Raw genomic sequence first — 17,337 nt, forward strand, 5'->3', positions numbered from 1 at the left:
ACAAACATCACATGGGGAAGAAGGTCAGAGAGGTATAACAATGGAAAATGCCCCACATGAGGAAAGATAAGGAGAAAAAAATAACTCCCCCCAGACTGAGCTCCAACAGGGAGATCAGTTTGAGAACAGAAAAAACACCTCTGCACATAAAAAACTCTTAATACACCAAAGAAACACATGACAAGCAGCAGGGGGGGGTAAAGGGTGAGAGACAGCTGATTTAGACAGCACATCCGGGCCTGCGTGCGCTGGTCTCCTTGATCCACCGTCAGCATCGGAGGGGAATAAGCGTCGAAGGCGTTTGGAGGGGGAGAGGGGATGAGTGTGTGCATATCAGTGTATATGTGTGTGTGTGTGTGTGTGTGTGTGTCCAGAGTTCAGCTGAGACAGTGTCCTCCTCCCTGCCAGGCTAAGTAAACAGTCTTCCAGCCAACCCAGGTGGCCTTGCATGGAATGGGGGGAACAGACTCAACACAGTCGTTATCAGGGTGGTGTTGTTCAGCTCCAGCCTTGCCGCTGGCGCCAAAGGGGTATCCGCATGAAGTGATGGTGGTTTTTACTTTAGTGCGAACAGCTCATATGAATTTCAAAGCAGTTCTACAGTCCAACACTGGTCTCTCACTCTCCCGTTGGAGAGCCGCGAGCTTCGCCATACTTGCGTTCTGTGATGTTGTCATTCTTGTGCTCAAGGAGCCGATTCTGAGAACTCACGGCAGTGTGCCTCCCCGAGATGTATCCAGTCTGCAGTCAGAGATCTTATTCTGATTTTTCACAGCAGCAGAGAGTGTTCCAGGGAAAATACAAAAAACACGAGACTAGACGAGGACACAAGAGGCTAAGCAGGGAAGCTAAGGGAGAGGAGGAGGAGGAGAGGAGAAAAGTGCGACCGCCTTCGTCAAGAGCAAGAAGCAGTGTTTTTAAACTATTCTGTTAATAAGGTCGCTGCTGTCAGGTCTAATATTTCTCCATCATCCTCCCAGTATCACACTGACACGTTGCTGATACCTGCTCCTCTTTTACTCCTGTCACCTTACAGGACATCAGTGTCTGCTTGGTCAGATGAAACTGACTTCAAGCCACCTTGATGTACTTCCTCCATCATTTTTCATTCGTGTGTTTGACTCTATTGGCCCCTGTATTCTGGAAATAATTAATACTTCTCTTTATACTGGCTCAGTTCCCAGCTATTGTAAACAAGCTATTGTTGAACCAATATTAAAGAAACCAAATGTGGACCCATCTCTTCCAAGCAGTTACAGGCCAATATCAAAATGACTGTTGGTGTCAAAGATCTTGGAAAAAACAGTTGCAGAACAACTTAACAACGTTTTGGAGAAGAACAATGTTCTGGACATTTGCACTCCACTGAAACCGCTTTGCTTAAAGTGTGTGGTGACACTCTGATGGCAGCAGACTCTGGAGAGTACACTGTTCTGGTTCTGTTGGATCTCAGCTCTGCTTTTGATACTGTTGATCACAGCATCCTGATAAATAGGCTGAAGGACTTGTTTGGGATCACTGGTGTTGTTTTAAATGGTTTATGTCGTATCTCTGAGAGATCCTTTACTGTCTGTATGAATCGTGCTGTCGGAAACATCAGTTCTGTATTCTGGGGCACCTCAAGGATCTGTTTTAGGTCCGATTCTCTTTTTGCTGTACATCCTCCCTCTAGGCCACATTATCAGACGTTACAATAATATTTCTTATCATCTCTATGCTGATGACATTCAGTTGTACTGTTCTTTCAAAGCTTCTGAGTTTTACAAATTGTCGTGTTTAAATAATTGTCTGTCAGAAATCAAACAATGGTTAAATGACAGTTTCCTTCAGTTAAATGCAGATCAAACAGAAACATTGATTATTGCTCCTGATCACACGCTCTCAGAAATTAGGCAGCATATCAGTTTTTTAGACCCTTCATTTCAGTCACATCTCAGAAACGTAGGTGTTATATTTGACAGTTCGATGTCTCTTGAGAAACACTCTGAACAACTAGCCTGGAACTGTTTTTATCATCTGAAACATTTCTAAACTCAGACTGGTGTCAAAGGCAGAACTTGAGATGATTCATGCTTTTATCTCTTCTCGTTTGGATTATTGTAACGGTCTTTTTACGTGTCTCAACCAATCAGCTCTGGATCGCCTTCAGTCTGTACAGAATGCAGCGGCAAGACTTTTAACTGGTACAAACAAGAGGTCACACATTGCTCCAGTTTCGGCTTCTCTTCATTGGTTGCCTGTAAATTTTAGGGTTCATTTTAAAGTTTTAGTTGTAACTTTTAGAGCTCTGCACGGTGAAGCTCCCCAGTACATCTCTGACCTGCTGAAACCTCATGCTTCATCCCGAGCACTCGGGTCGTCAGGTCAGAGGCTACTGGTGGTCCCACGTACTGGGTTTAAAACACGTGGGGATCGGGCTTTTCACCGAGGCTGTGGGACGCTCTGCCGTTGTCTTTACGCTGTCTAGACTCTACTGACTCCTTTAAAAAGCAGCTGAAGACATTTTTATACAAACCGGCTTTTAATTAATTTTAACTTGTATGTCTGATCTTAATGTGAAGCACTTTGTGATTTTTATCTGTGAAAATGTGCTATATAAATAAATTTTACTTACTCACATCACTGAAGCTTAATTAAAAATAGCCCCTCCCACTGTCAGCGATGTCACAGATGAGACACACACGAGAAATGTTTTCCATATTTAGAAAGCCATGTTTACGTCGCTCTGATGTCCATGCTGTAAAACTCAGAGCTGAGGCACCTTCAACAAGCTGCTGCAGAAAACTGACCATCAGATTTACATCACGAGGAGCTCCGCCCATCTGTGACGTGCTTCGTCTGATTGGCTCCAGCGGGGAGCTTCAGAGATCAGGACGCGACTCGCCGTGTGAGGACAGACTGAAATAGCCAAATCTGAACGATTTCACTCATTTTTCATGCTTTTATTGTTTAAACAACAACAGGAAACATATTGATCAATAAGAAAACAGATGATTGGTGCCGTGTGACAAGCATGTCACATGACCTTTTCCATTATGTGTGTTTGTCACAATAAAAATCTGACGAACATCTTTGTTTGACGGCTTCAGGTCACGTGTCAGACAGGACGTGTTGTCACGAGTCCCTCGCTTGTCACATGACAAGACATCAAGCGAAACTTTAAAACTTTACAGGGAACTTTCGTGGGTGTCTAAAGGGGCGGGGTCACCTGTGTCACTGTGGATTCTTATAGGTTAACTCTGAAAAAACAACCTATCAGAATAAAAGCTCGCTACATCTGTAGGCAGCAACTACACCTGCTGCCTACAGAACCTCCCATCTGAAGGTGCTGTTAGTCACATGGGAGCACACCTGGAGCTCTCTGATTGGACGCTTCAAAGCAAAGTGTCCAATCAGAGATACGCTCCTGCTTCCTGTTATCATCCCGCCTCCAGGCGGGTGGGTGGGACCTCAGGGGCAGTACTCATAGTCTCCCCCATCTTCTCCTCTACCTCCATCACCGCCGCCGCCATCGCTACCGCCACCATCACCGCCATCACCGTCGCTCTCCATCTGGTAGATGTTGTCCACGGTGGAGCTCTGCAGCTGCAGAGTGGACGTCGTGGAGCTGAACTGGACCTGCTGACCCGGGCCGACCTTCTCCTGAGGGCTGAGACAGGAGAGCCACGCATCAGTTTCATCATCACAGTGACTTCCTGTAGACAGTGAAAGACTTCCTGTAGAGAAGCTCCAGCTTCTCATTAGACATGTCAGGTTTAAAACCTTTGAGATGAATTTGTATAAAAAACGATGACTGATCATAAAGTAACCATGGCAGCCGATCGACTGTGTCGGTCACGTTTGATCATAAACTGGTGACCTGACACTGTCGACGATGATCGTTTATATTTCTGCTGCGTGGATCCGTTTCCTGCTTCATCATGAGTTTGATTTTCCAAAGTAAAAGCCTCAAACTTTAAAAATGAGTCCCAGCAGACTCTGAAAGGTCACAGAGTCTGCTGGTTACGCCGTGCTTCAGGCTGAGCGGTCATGTGACCCTCTAATTCAGGCTGTGACATTTCAGCGCGGGGCGCTCGGCCGGGCGAGGATGAGGAGGAGGCAGGGTGTAAACCTCAGAGCTTCCTCTCCTCGCTCGCAGCTTCTGGTAAGCCGAGCTGCAGGGAACCGAAACTCTCGCGGTTGGTGGGCGGAGTCTGCAGCGGACTCACGGGTGGAGCTCTTGATGCTGGTCGTACGTCACCCGGACCCCAGGAGATGTGAAGAGCGTTGCTATGGAAACGATGATGAACGATGATCTCAGGTGTTCTGCAGATGTGCCGCAGCTGTGCGCTCCACCTGCCTCACTTAGACGTATTTAAAGTTTATTTAAAGTTTTTATGACTGCACGACCACAACCTCAACTTCCTGTTTCCTGTCGTCTGGTCACCGTTCATGACTGTCACACGTGCATAAAACATCCTCGAGTTCCTCTTTCTGCTGCGACCCTGTGACTGCGCTGAAACATGGCTGCCAGCCCGCTGCACACAGCCTCGGCCGTGACCCTCCGCCTTTCTGCTCCGGCGCTGTGACAGCAGCGTGGGCTTACCCGGCCTGCAGATGTGGACACATCTGGGCCCGTGGGCCTGCGTGCTGGGCTTTAACGATCAGGCTGCTTCGTTCTCGCTCAGCATCTCACCGCCACCTGAAACCTCCTGCTCAGCTCGCCTTCGTTTGAAATCGCCCGCGTGGTTTGTGGTTTTCTTTATCTGTGAGTTTCAGTCTGAGCGCGCTCAGTCGTGAGAAGACGCTGCCGAGGTGATCGCAGCGCGCCGAAGGCCCGCGAGCCGAGACCCCACGAAGGTCAAACCTGACTCAGGGTTCATCAGCGGCGATCGAGGCGCTCAGACACGGTGTTTATTCAGAAAACAGGAAGTCCACTCACGTGCTGACGAGCTGCTTCAGTCTTCTCACTGCAGAGACACAAACGACGTGATGAGGAGCTCGCCGTGCGTCACAGAGTAAAATCACAGTTCAAACTAATAAATGTTTCCTGCATCACTGACGCTCAGGGCGGGATTAAGAACCCGCTGCCACACCGACGATGGTCGCCGGCCTCGAAACATCGAGGCCGTGAGAACAGACGGGTTCATTCTCGTACTCACCGGCGACGACGAGTCCACCGAGCGTGAGCAGAAACACGAAGACCAGCAGGACGGCGATCAGAGGCGCCATCGTCTGCGAACCCTGAAAAACACGACATCACCGTCACAGCGAGGCCCGCGGTCTGCTCAAACACTGACACTTTATTAGGAACACCCAATCACTGCTCAGACTGATGTTCAAAACCTACAAAGAAACTATCAGAGCGAGACATCAGCTCAGCCGAGGGTTCAAAACAAGTCATAATCTGACTTCATCATCTTCATCATCATCAGGGTCTATAAACAGTCTGGTCTGGTTTTACTTCCTGTTTAACTTATCTGCTGATATCGATCCACCAATCACAGCGAGGGTGCACTGTGGAGTCCTTTTATGACCGAGTATGTTCAAATAATATTTTCATTGTTCAGAACATCAGTGTGGCGCTCGTGCTGAGCTTCGTCTTCGTGTGGCGGTGGCGTCACATGTCTCACGTTTCACAGCGTTCGTTCGTTTTCTCACCTCGTGGCTGCGCTTCACACCGGAGGAGGACGTCAGGGGGCTTTCTGTGGAGGTCACATGACCTGCGGGACGTGAAAGCAGACATTTTTAGGACAGCGTGTCAGCAGCAGGATGATGTCATAACGCTCTCATTTGAACCTGACACGTCTGACTGTACGAAACCCACGAGACAGAAACACAGAGGTCGTCCACTGAGGCGTCGTCGATGTTCAAGTGTCCAATAAAGTTAACTGAAAACTTTAAACCTGCACTTCCTCTGACTGACACAGAAGCTGCTGGTCTCTGTAGGTCATCATCACCTTGATAACACCTGGACACGGTTCACCTGTTCACCTCAGAGCCTCCTGACTGGAGTTCATTTGAATTTCTCCTTTTTCCTGTTTTCAGATTCTGTCGCTACATTAAACAGATTCACGGCAGCTCTGTCGTCACCTTCAGTCGGAGAGGATGACGTCGACTCTGTGGGCGTGTCTGTCGTGCGGGCCGTGGGAGCGCCTGAAACAGATCAGTGACATGAACACAATGAGCGTCAGAGCTGACTCCGAGTCTGATCAGCTTTGAATCAACATCTGGATCTCACAGATGTGTTTCTCTGAGCTGCTGTCAGCGACATGAACGAGTCGTCCTCAGAGAGCCGCCGATGGTTCAGGACGATGATCCCGACACGTGAGCTCGGTCGAACCTGCAGACTCACCTGTGGCGATGCTCAGGTCATCGACAACGGTCAGGTCGATGTGATGCTTCTCATCGTTGAACCAGCCGGGTATCTCCACCCTGCAGCCGTATCGTCCAGCGTCTCCCTCTGTGAGGTTCATGATGGTCAGAGAGACGTCTCTGTCCTCCAGTCGGCCCAGCAGCTCATACCTGCTGGAAGCTCTGGTTAACACTCTGAGTCCATCTGTGGAGATCAGCGGATTGGAGCACTTGTTGAGCGGTATTTCTCCTCGCTGCCAGCACACTGACAGAGCGCCGTGATATTTCCTGTCATATTTACAGGGCAGAGTGACGTCCTGACCTGTGTGACCTTTGACCCTGCTGCCATCACATTCACAGACTGGAAACAGAAACACAGGAAAACTTTGTGACATCAGATCCAAACTCTGCTCAGGGCTCAGATCAGGTCAGACTATCGGAGAGGTCACCTCTGACCTGAACTCTGACCCTCGCTGACCTCAGCCTGTAACCCTGCAGGAGGTCAGCGGGAACGAGCCCACGTTACAGCTGTTACAACACCAGCAGCTCGTCCTCAGACCTCTGCACGTCTCTACCACAGAGACTCAGCCCTGTCATAAGTAATAACCACAGCAGCTCCTCGTCTTTACTCGCTGCAGTCTGAACAAGACTCATCATGCAAACTCAGTCTAAAGCTACAAATGTGCAGAAGAAGAACGCAGCAGTGACATCAGAGCGGCTAAAGTTTCTGTGTTTACAGAGTTTCAGAGAAAGAGAGCCAGCAGTTACCTGAGAGCAGAGCGAGCAGCAGCCTGAGCTTCATGACGGAGCTGAATGAGCCTCAGAGCAGCTCCAACAGCTGCTGCACGCTGCAAGAAATGAAGTGACGGGTAAAAAGCAGCACCACACGCTGCTGCGACAGGAACACACACACACAGCAGGCAGGGACCAATCAGAGAGCAGCTCTCTGATTACTGTGTTCAGTCAGACGAGTCTGTTTTTACTCTGATTACTTACACTACTTTGGTTTTTACAGATCATATATGATGATTTATGATCACATGACTGTCGTTACACGTGTTTATTTCATTGTTTTATAACCTGATGATGTTTTTATCTGCTGAACTAAAATAATAATTCTGATTTATTCATCATCAATAACATGCAGCTCGTGTTCTCTCGTGACTCCTTCGTAAAAAACCTTCACCTTTTACAGATATGATGATTCCACGCGGTGGGCGGGGCTTGGAGGTAAACTGCGGCGGTTCAGCGACGACAGAGTTGAACCCACAGCTCAGTGTTTGATCCCGCAGGTCTTTCATCACTGATCACGTTCATAGTTACTGTTAGAGTGGAGTGTTGAATATCATATTTCATATCAAATATAAAGCCCGAGTCATCAGTGATGTGACCTGTTATTGTAATGACAGAGAATTTGAAACATCCCAGTTTCCTTGAGAGTGATTTGTGTTCACACAGTAACAGGATCAGGACGACTACACACTGAGGCTACGCCCACACCAGCCCGGATAGATCTGAAAACGGCGTTTTTGCCTGAAAGCGCTCGGCGTCCACGCTAGCGTTTTCAGTCGTTTTCACAGAGTTGTGCGTCCACATTGAAACGGTCCAAAACACTTACGTTGCAGTCCTGCACGTGTGCAAACTCAAGTGCGAATTAAAGGATTTGAAGGAAAGCTATCTGCAGCACCTACAGGCGGACATTAATCTTTAACAGGGCTGTCAAAGCTGAGAGCAAACAAAACAACTGCTGTATGGTGCCCTCCGCTGTCTTTGTTTATTTGGTCACGTGACTGCATCACATGACTAAAATACGTCATCGTTTTAGAAAGTCTGCGTGTTCGAGTGTCCACACTGCGACGGGACAGCTCCGTTTTGAAATGTACTCGTTTTCAAAATGCTGCGTTTCTCCTTGAGGAAAACGTCGTCTCAGTGTGGACGGGAGGCCAAAACGATGCGTTTTTAAACAAAAACGTGTTTCATTGTGGACGTAGCCTCAGCCACAGTGTCTGCAAACAGTCCAGAACTACTGGAGAGACACTTGTGGGAGGTTTAGTCCTAAAGAAGACATCACTGAACCGTGGACAGGAACAAACTGAGAGGTCTCAGGTGAGCAGGACAGACGCCTGCAGCCAGACTGAAGTACGAAGGACGACCGGGACAAAGATCCTGCAGGCTGAAGCGTCCTTCGGCCAGACGAGCTGAGACGCCGCTCATGGTTGGAGGAAGACGGCAGAGGCCACGCCCCCACAGTGAAGTACGGTGGTGGCAGCATTCTGACTCATCGGGGTGTTTGTGCTTTCATGGGATGTCTGGTTTTAGCATCAGCACAGTGGAGCTACTGTGTACCAGAGATGCAGATCTAACCCAGCACAGGCCACTGGTTCTCTTATTTTGAAAGGTCCTGATCGTGTTGTTCCTTGTGTCTGACTTCCTGCTGCTGCTGGGTGGAGAAACCACTGACAGATGTTTGTTTCACTGCCGAGCTTTGAATGGAGCCAGTGATGTCGGCCATGACAGCATCACACAGTGTGTAGAATAAACACCAGGACGTGACTGTGGGTGATGTAACCTGAGATCTGAGGGTCAGTTTCTATCTCTAAACGTGAGATTTCACAGTTTCCTGGGCTGACCCACATTTCTACACGTGTGAGGGAGGGAACACCATCAGCATCCACCACAGAGCAGTTGGTCGCGTGGTTGGAGAGCAGTGGTCACCATGGTTTCCTGTTTGCAGCAGCTGATGGAGGCTGTTTCCTGTGACTACACCCTGGATGCTTTCACTTCCCTTTTTCATCTCTGACAGCCCGCTGTAAGAAATATCTGCAGCTGGACTCATGACAAATATTTTAAAGAAAGATTTTTTCAGCCTCCAGAAATGAAAAAAAGGAAAAAATTTGTTTCATTTTTATGTTTCATTAAAATAAAAACATTTTCCTGCGGGAGGTCGTAGCGTCTCACACACTGCAGTACCACCTTTGACCACAGCAGGGAACCCCGGCGCTGTTTCGCTGCTCGATCTGAGATTCTTTGTAGTAAAGTTTATATTTGTGCTGATTCTGTTTGTACAGCACTGACTGATTTGTGTATGGTTACATTTTTATTTCGTTATTGTTTCATCATTTTGATAACGGTTCGTCTTATAAAGCTTGATTTAGACTTCTGTGAGAACTCGTCTCAGCTTACATCGTAACAGGAAACATCCACAACTCCATTCGAGTCGCCACGGTCCTGACGTGTTGTTACGTTTCTCAGGTCCGCGCCAGGTTCACGTCTGGGTCTAAAATGTGTTCTGGTCACTGAGTTACGACGTAGATCTGACACAAAGGGATCATTCATGTGAGACGTGTCTATCACTGATCAATTCTAACCTGCACAGCTGCCTGTCAGGGAATCGAACCCCCGTCTATACGTGACACACACGAGGTTTAGGGCTGGCCAATAACAGCAGGTCTGACTTGATCCAGCTTCATAAAGTCTGACTCTCAGCTTTGCAGCCTGATGCTCATTTTTTTTTCACTTGTTCCGTCACGTTACACAAAACGTGCTGATGGAAACGCCTTTGCTGTCTGAGAACGTCTGCCTCCGTCCCTTCTTCAGCCCGCAGGCCGTACGTTTGACATCTCTGCCCACCCGTCAATCTGAGTAATCCTCTTCACTCAGGCCACTCCCACACAGTCAGGGAATCGAACCCCCGTCTCCCACGTGACCGGCGGGAAGACTCATCACTAATGTTCCCTCTAAGCTGGCGCAGGTGCAATCACGTACTGTTGCACGGTCTCTGCGCACACACAAAAATCTAACCTGCATTGAAATTAAAATAAATACGTAAAAATTCTGTTTTGCAGTGTGAGTCAGTGAGTGACCGGCTGCTCCAGCCAATCACGCGATTCACATTCGTATATACGCTGCTAATCCACGTCGTTGACGGGCTCTGACAGCGTCCTTATGTGCCGACGCCGGTGTTTTAGCAAAGCGGCTGATGTGGAGTGAAGCCACGTTAATGACAACGTTTTAGGAGTGACGGCGGTGTTACGATGTGCCGGGAGTCCGCTGTTCTCGCCGGCTCTAATAATCCTCGACCTCGCTGTCTGCTGTGGGGCTGGCGGGTCACAGACGTCTCCGAAAACGTCGGAGCACGTTTGGAAATATAGGATATCTTGATAAATCGAGCAGATATTTGAAGTTTACACAGCTACATTCTCGCTTGAAAATAACTTAAAAGTTTATTTTGTGACCCAGAAAGAGTAATATTTAAGAGCTTTTAGCCCCGCTCGTCCGCCATTGCCGCGTTTGAGTTTTGGACATGATTGTGGAGGATATCTTCGCAGTAGCGATTGACCGCAAAGTAAAGCTACCGGAAATGTACAACCCTACATCCGGTCTCAAACCAGGAAGTTAGCATTTTCTCGTGCACAGGGTCTATTTATACATAAAGTTTCAGCCGCGCTCTGATCACCTGATCTGAAAAAGACTCAAATGAAAACACTGAACATCTCCAATGAAATCTTAAATGTATTATTTTTAAATCATACAGAAAAGAAATTGAAGAAAAAGATCCAGAGCTTCCACAACACAAAGACTCTCACAGTTTATGGCATTCAGGGTGTCACACAGTACAAGCTCCAAGCAGCTGTGATGGAGATGCCGCACTTCCTGAGACACAGTTTGATGCCCTGAACAACACACAAGCGAAGAAAGCCACGCCCCCCACCACCGACCAGACCAGCTCTCTGCCTGCAGCGTGAGGAGATCTCTCACTGCTGCGGGACCAGACAACATCCCAGGTCGCGTGCTGAGAGACCGCGCTGATCAGCTGGCCGATGTCTCCACAGACATTTTCAACTCATCACTGAGCCAGATGATCGTCCCAGCGTGCTTCAAGTCCACCACCATCATCACAGTGCCAAAGACATCCTCAGTATCCTGCCTGAATGACTACCGTCCCATCGCCCTGACCCCCATCATCATGAAGTGCTTCGAGAGACTTGTCATGGCACATGTGAAGAGCGACCTGCTCCGCTCACTTGACCCGCTGCAGTCTGCATACCAGCCGAACAGGTCGACCGAGGATGCTGTTTCCACTGCACTTCACCTCCCCCACCTGGACAAGAAAGACACCTATGTCACAATGCTGTTCATAGACTTTAGCACCATCAACACCATCAACACCATCAACACCCAAAAACTGTTTGACAAACTCAGCAAGTTGGAACTGAGCACCTCTCTCTGCTGCTGGACACTAGATTTCCTGATTTCCTGTCCGAGAGGCCTCAGTCCGTCCGAATCATCAGGCTGAGCACAGGAGCTCCTCAGGGCTGTGTTCTCAGCCCTCTGTTGTTCACCCTCCTGACCCTCGACTGCACCGCCCTACGCAGCTCCAACTACATCAACAAGTTCGCTGGCGACACAACCGTGGTTGGTCTCATCAGCAGCAACGACGAGTCAGCGTACAGATGTGAGGTTCAGCAGCTGGCGCTCTGGTGCAGTGAAAACAACCTGTCACTGAATGTGGACAAAACCAAGGAGATGATCGTCGACTTCAGGAAGACTCGCTCCACCCACACACCGCTCAGCATCCACGGTTCCACGGTAGAGACTGTTAACAGCACTCACACGGACTCTTTTCCCTCCTCCCATCCAGGGGGCCCGATCCTCCAGACTGCGAGACAGCTTTTTCCCACAAGCCATCATGAACTCACCACCAGCTCTCCTGCTCCCCCCCACCACACACACACCCACACATACCCACACACTCCGTTAGCTGAGTCTATGCGCTCCACACCACTGCTTCTGTAAGACGAATGCTGCTCTATGGACAATTTTTACACTCAAGAAAATGTGCCCAGGTTTACAGGCTGCACTGGTCACTTTAAACCACTGTAAACTGTAAACTGTAACTTTTAAATTATAATTTCTCTCAATCCTCTTTGTCTGACGTGTATATTTATTTTCTTACTTCTTTTATTTCTGTTTATTGTTGTTTTTTGTCCTGATGTAACCGGATACAGCAGAGATGACAATAAAGTTTGACTTGAAATTATAAAGAAATGATTAGTTGATGAGTTTGTGATCAATCATTAACTGCTGATTACTTTGACCTCATTCTGATTTCTATGTGGTTTCACTTTTATTTTGTTTTATTATTCTTATAAAGTATAATGAACTCATTTATTTCACTCTGTGAAGCCACTTTATTCTAATATAGTTTTTCACTGAATTTTATTTCAGTGATTAACTGTATGTTATTTTCTTCACCTGGTGTTTCTGTTTCTCCTGCTGTCTTAAGCTGGGCTACACTGTGCGATTTTTTCAGTCGTGTTATTCAGCTTCTGCTCAAACTGCACGATTGACTCGCAGGGGTGAGAAGTTCATAGGTCACGATGCTCTGATGCGACCTGAGTCACACTGTGCGTCCATAACATGAAGGTTATAACAGAAAATCTGTCGCTCGCTCTCCCTCTCTGTCTCTCACTCACACAGACACACACACCACCATCAGCTTTGCTAAACTGCTAATGAAAAACATGATCAGCTGTGATTGAGCAGCGATGTAGATCCAACTATTTTCACGGTCGTTGTGGTCGTGATCACTTTGTGAGGCCACATCAAAAAGGCTCGGATGAGCCGAAGCTCTACAAGTTGTGCCTCCATCGCTTGTGTCCGGATCACACGCCGCACTGCTGCTCCGTCTTTTCCGCTGACACTTGTGTTTGCACAGTGTGAGTAGCTGCGCTGACACCCTCACGACGGTCGCGAGGATTTCAAATCAAGCGATTGATGATCGGGAGCTGGTCGTGAGGTGTTAATCGCTTCTCGTTACCCCACGTATACTACACGACGCACGATGAAGGCCAAAATCGGCCGATCACCAAAACGGTCGCACGACTCAAAAACGGCTCAAAATGGGCCAAACATCGCACAGTGTCTGCCCAGCATTACGTGGAGCTTCCACAGTGTGTTTGTCCAATAACAATAAGAGTCTGTTCTGGTCTGTATGTGTGAATCACGGAGGTGAAAAAGATTTTCTCCCCGTCGGGGAATCGAACCCCGGTCTCCCGCGTGACAGGCGGGGATACTCACCACTATACTAACGAGGAGTGGTTCTTTTCCCGATCTTGCAGTACTCTTTTTATCCACAACGTGTCTTACCTGAACGCGACCATGGCAGTTATGTCATGGTCGGCCTGCCCCCTGTTGTCTGACAGCAGTACTACAGCTGATGGTCGCTCTGAGCTCCACATGAGCTGCTGCTGCTGTGGGACAGGTGTACCTGATAAAGTGACAGCTCAGCGTGGTGAGACCTGAGCCAACGTTTTTACTGTTATCAGCAGCTTCCTTACAAAGTTCTGCAAACTGTGTGAAGCACAAGAACAAGGAAACAGGCAGAGCAGCCACTTTATTGGGTACACCATTAGTCCAAATATTTAATCAGCCAATCACAGGCCAGCTCACAGCATTTAGGCGGGTAGACATGTGGAGATGACCTGCTGGAGCTCAGACCGAGCATGAGGCTAAAAGCTGACTGAAGGTACGTTGTTGATGATGTCAGACAGGCGGAGTCAGTTACCTGAGTTACACTGAGTGACTTCTTCACTGTTTACATGAAAACTTTATTAAACACATTAAACACAGTCTGACGATGGAGTTTATTAACAAACATCGGTCCTGTCACAGCTCACAGAGGACACGTGTCACTCAGGGGCGAGGGCGTCCACCTGTGACGTGTGACGCCTCTGATGTCAGTGCAGCAGATTTATTTTGCTTCTTGTGCAGAGAACGTTCGACTGAGGCTTTCCGAGACGTTCCAGATGGGAATTCAAACACTTTCATAATCAGGTCGGTCTCACACGGCGCTGCTCCCCTCCTCCTTCTCTGATTGGTCTGGCCTCCTCTTTGCTTCCTGTTTGGACCTCCAGACTCCTGCAGGAACACAAACACACTTCCTGTCACAGATCCAGGCTTTCTCTGAGTTCAACAAAAACTAAACCTCAGTCAGAGATAACGGGGTCAGGGGTCAGGGTGGCGGTTGTCAGCTTTCAGGCCCTGAATGAACGTGATTGGCTGAACAGGTGTGACAGTGTGTAAATGATCAACGATGAGCCCGAGCTGACCCAGTGTTAGTCTCAGCAGTTATGCAGATGGAGTGTTTATAATGTTGGAAACCTGCAGCTGAGACATGAACACAGAAGTGTCTGTGCTCATGTCTCGACAAATCAGCAGTTTTACTCTGCAAGTGTCAATAATGGAGGTGAAGAACATCACGCCTCCCCGTCGGGGAATCGAACCCCGGTCTCCCGCGGGGATACTCATACTGTGCAGTACCAGCTGTGACCACTAAATGACTGCATATATGTGGGTGGCGCTGTTTACCACTCCTCCACAGTGAAGGTTTATCGTGGCCACAGCTGCAGTACCGCTTTCAACCACAACATGTGAACGTATAGGAGAGTGGCGCTGTTTCACAGGTTCGACAAAAACGAAAAAAGAACACAAAAAACTGTTTTTAAATGTGTGCAAGCAGTGTGTGTGTGTGTGTGTGTGTGTGTGTGTGTGTGTGTGTACTGACTGTAAGCTGCGGTCAGCAGCAGAGCTGGGATGAAGACGAGGGAGGAAGCTCTCACTGTGTTTCCAACAAACGTCTGCAGAACGTTTACCTGCTGCTCAGCTGACTGTCAACAAACAAACAAACACAAATAAAAACAAACAAAGAAACACATAACACATCAACACATAAACAGGAAGTGTTTGTACCTGAACCAGAGCCACCAATGGCTGCGTGGTGTCGTCTCCTGTGATGTCACTTCCTGCCTCCTGGGCGATGTGACCTGGCCAACAGATGATGATTGTTTACGTCTGACTCGACCGGACTTTGTGTTCAGATTTACAGATGCTGAACATGAGGACGTGTTTGTGTGACGCTCACAGGGTCACGGCTGTGACCTCACGTTAGCAACAGGTGCAGGGTAACGCCGCGTCACACAAACAGCTTCCTGTACTGACAGCATGAAGCTCCAAGCGAACACTAAAATATAATTTTTCATCTAAAGGATGGGCGTACCTCATCTGCACGCTGAGTTTACTCAAATAAAAACCACAAAGAAAAGATGATGTGTGACAAACTTGCATTCTTACTCTTGTACACATGTAAGGCTGTTCATCATCTCTCTCCTCCATATCTCTCTGATCAGGTTCAGATCACCGCCCATCTGTCTCAGATCCTCTTCTTCTCTTTCTCTCTCTGTCCCCTCCCCTGTGCTGCCACCATGGGCAGCAGGGCTTTCAGCTGCTCCACGACTCTGGATTTCCTTCCTCCTGATTTAAGAAATATCTCTTCCTTCTCTTTCTTTAAGTCCCAACTCAAAACTCACTAGTTCAAAATAGTTTATCCCACATAACCTCTCCACTCTGCTATTTTAAATGTGTCTTATGTCTTATTCTTTTATGATTGTGTAAACTGCTGGCTTTTATGTTGCTTTTTTCATTACTGTGTACAGTGACCTTGAGTGTTCTGAAAGGCGCTTTCAAATCAAATGTATTATTATTATTATTATTAATGACCAGCAGGGGGCGACTCTTCTATGAGTGTAAAGACATGCAGTGAGAAAGAGAACCAGTACCTGTGGTGGTGTGCGGTGCGTTCAGGTCCCCGTCTGAGAGCTCAGTGTTTTCTGTTACGGCCACAGAGCGAGCTGCAGGCGAAAGACAAACAAACACTTTGAGGTTTTCATGTCGTTTTCAGCGCTCTGAACAGGCGTGTGTGGACGTACGGCTGCTGAGGATGATGAGGTGGACGGTGAAGGTCTGGTCGTTGAAGAGTCCGGGCACCTGAACTCTGCAGTGGTAGAAACCCGAGTCTGACGGCTGTGAGTGGAAGATGGACAGAGAGGAGGAGGAGGCAGACACAGAGTACCTGCACAGGAGGGACGAAGGCCGGTTTTACTCCACGTGCTGACAGGAAGCTACAGTCTGCTCTGATGGGACGCACACCTGCGCTCACCTCTGTGACTTCCTGTAGGTGATGCGGGCTGCAGCGCTGTTGATCACAGCGTTGTGGCAGGTGAACAGTGAAGGTTTGCCCCGCCCCCAGCACACCTCCACTCCGCCCTGTTTGCCCGCCCCTGTGCGACACGGCAGCATCACCTTTGTCCCGACGTGGCCCACCACTGTCTCCATGGTGACCGCTGACACACAGGTCAGCGCTGACAGGAAGACAAACACAGGAGTGAGTTAAAGAGACACCTGATGATGTCAGAGCGGACAGCCGATACTGGAAGCCATCATCACCAGTCTGACTGAAGCTGCTGCTCCAGCAGACACGATGTCACGGCTCGCCGCTGAGCGCCGAGGCTTCCAGACGAGCTGCAAACACTGAGAGTCAGCCCCAGAAATCAGAAACGGTTTAAAAACGAACAGCAGGAAGAAAAAATATGAGTTTTTTTGAACTCTTATTCATGAATATTCAGAGCACGCAGCGGCAAACCGAACGAGCAGAGACAGCTTTCAGACAGGTAAATGGCCTGCATTTGTATAGCGCTTTACTCAGTCCCAAAGGACCCCAAAGTGCTTTACACTACATTCAGCCATCCACACACTGGTGATGGCAGCTACATTGCAGCACCCTGGGGCGCCCTGACAGAGGCGAGGCTGCCGGACACTGGCGCCACCGGGCCCTCTGACCACCACCAGTAGGCAAACATGGGGTTAGTGTCTTGCCCAAGGATATTTGGCATGCAGCCAGGAGGCAGCCTGGAATCGAACCACCGACCTTCTGATTAGTGTCTGACCTGCTCTGCCACCTGAGCTACAGCCACCCATGACGTGACAGGTGCGTCACGTTCTTCTGTCAGGTAATGATCACGGAGTCGTTTTAAAGCAAACACACAGAAAACGTATCATCTGCAGATACGAAGACCTCACGGCGACCTGAGGAGGCGGGGTCGTGACCTTTCAAAGCTTTGTGGTCTAATTTGTCTGCTTCACTCATTTTAGGGTCAGAGACAGAAA

At 48.5% G+C, this 17,337-nt stretch overlaps 2 protein-coding genes and 1 non-coding gene across 6 annotated transcripts in view; all 3 read right to left on the bottom strand.

The window, feature by feature from the left end:
* Positions 1 to 2,921: 2,921 nt before the first annotated feature.
* Positions 2,922 to 13,510, bottom strand: LOC146379788 (hepatitis A virus cellular receptor 2 homolog). 4 transcript variants are annotated; one of them, XM_084941215.1, is made up of 8 exons: positions 7,520 to 13,407; positions 7,102 to 7,181; positions 6,335 to 6,694; positions 6,073 to 6,135; positions 5,641 to 5,702; positions 5,142 to 5,223; positions 4,922 to 4,949; positions 2,922 to 3,649 (listed from the first exon to the last, which is right to left on the bottom strand). In XM_084941215.1, exons 2-8 carry the CDS (start codon positions 7,133 to 7,135, stop codon positions 3,451 to 3,453), a joined length of 828 nt encoding a protein of 275 aa, XP_084797341.1. In that variant the 5' UTR covers positions 7,136 to 7,181; positions 7,520 to 13,407; the 3' UTR covers positions 2,922 to 3,450. The 4 variants fall into 4 exon arrangements, with proteins under 4 accessions (XP_084797341.1, XP_084797343.1, XP_084797342.1 ...); XM_084941217.1 differs by adding an exon at positions 13,414 to 13,510 and having other exon boundaries at positions 6,335 to 11,434; XM_084941216.1 differs by having other exon boundaries at positions 6,335 to 11,434; positions 11,554 to 13,407.
* trnad-guc (transfer RNA aspartic acid (anticodon GUC)) lies at positions 13,359 to 13,430 on the bottom strand. Its single transcript has one exon. It is a non-coding gene; the product is annotated as a tRNA-Asp (tRNA).
* Positions 13,511 to 13,960: 450 nt separating the features above from the next.
* Positions 13,961 to 17,337, bottom strand: part of LOC146379790 (hepatitis A virus cellular receptor 2 homolog) — a 5,705-nt gene continuing 2,328 nt past the window's right edge. Inside the window, exons 2-7 of the mRNA XM_084941230.1 lie at positions 16,331 to 16,532; positions 16,101 to 16,243; positions 15,951 to 16,022; positions 15,085 to 15,158; positions 14,900 to 15,002; positions 13,961 to 14,253 (exon numbers count right to left, since the gene is read on the bottom strand). Coding sequence (XP_084797356.1) covers positions 14,177 to 14,253; positions 14,900 to 15,002; positions 15,085 to 15,158; positions 15,951 to 16,022; positions 16,101 to 16,243; positions 16,331 to 16,532 — 671 coding nt within the window. The 3' untranslated portion in view covers positions 13,961 to 14,176. The remainder of the gene's footprint in view (positions 14,254 to 14,899; positions 15,003 to 15,084; positions 15,159 to 15,950; positions 16,023 to 16,100; positions 16,244 to 16,330; positions 16,533 to 17,337) is intronic.

The sequence above is a fragment of the Perissodus microlepis genome, chromosome 10 (genome assembly GCF_051167445.1).
Source record: "Perissodus microlepis isolate ML-2025 ecotype Zambia chromosome 10, ASM5116744v1, whole genome shotgun sequence".
Lineage (NCBI taxonomy): Eukaryota > Metazoa > Chordata > Actinopteri > Cichliformes > Cichlidae > Perissodus > Perissodus microlepis.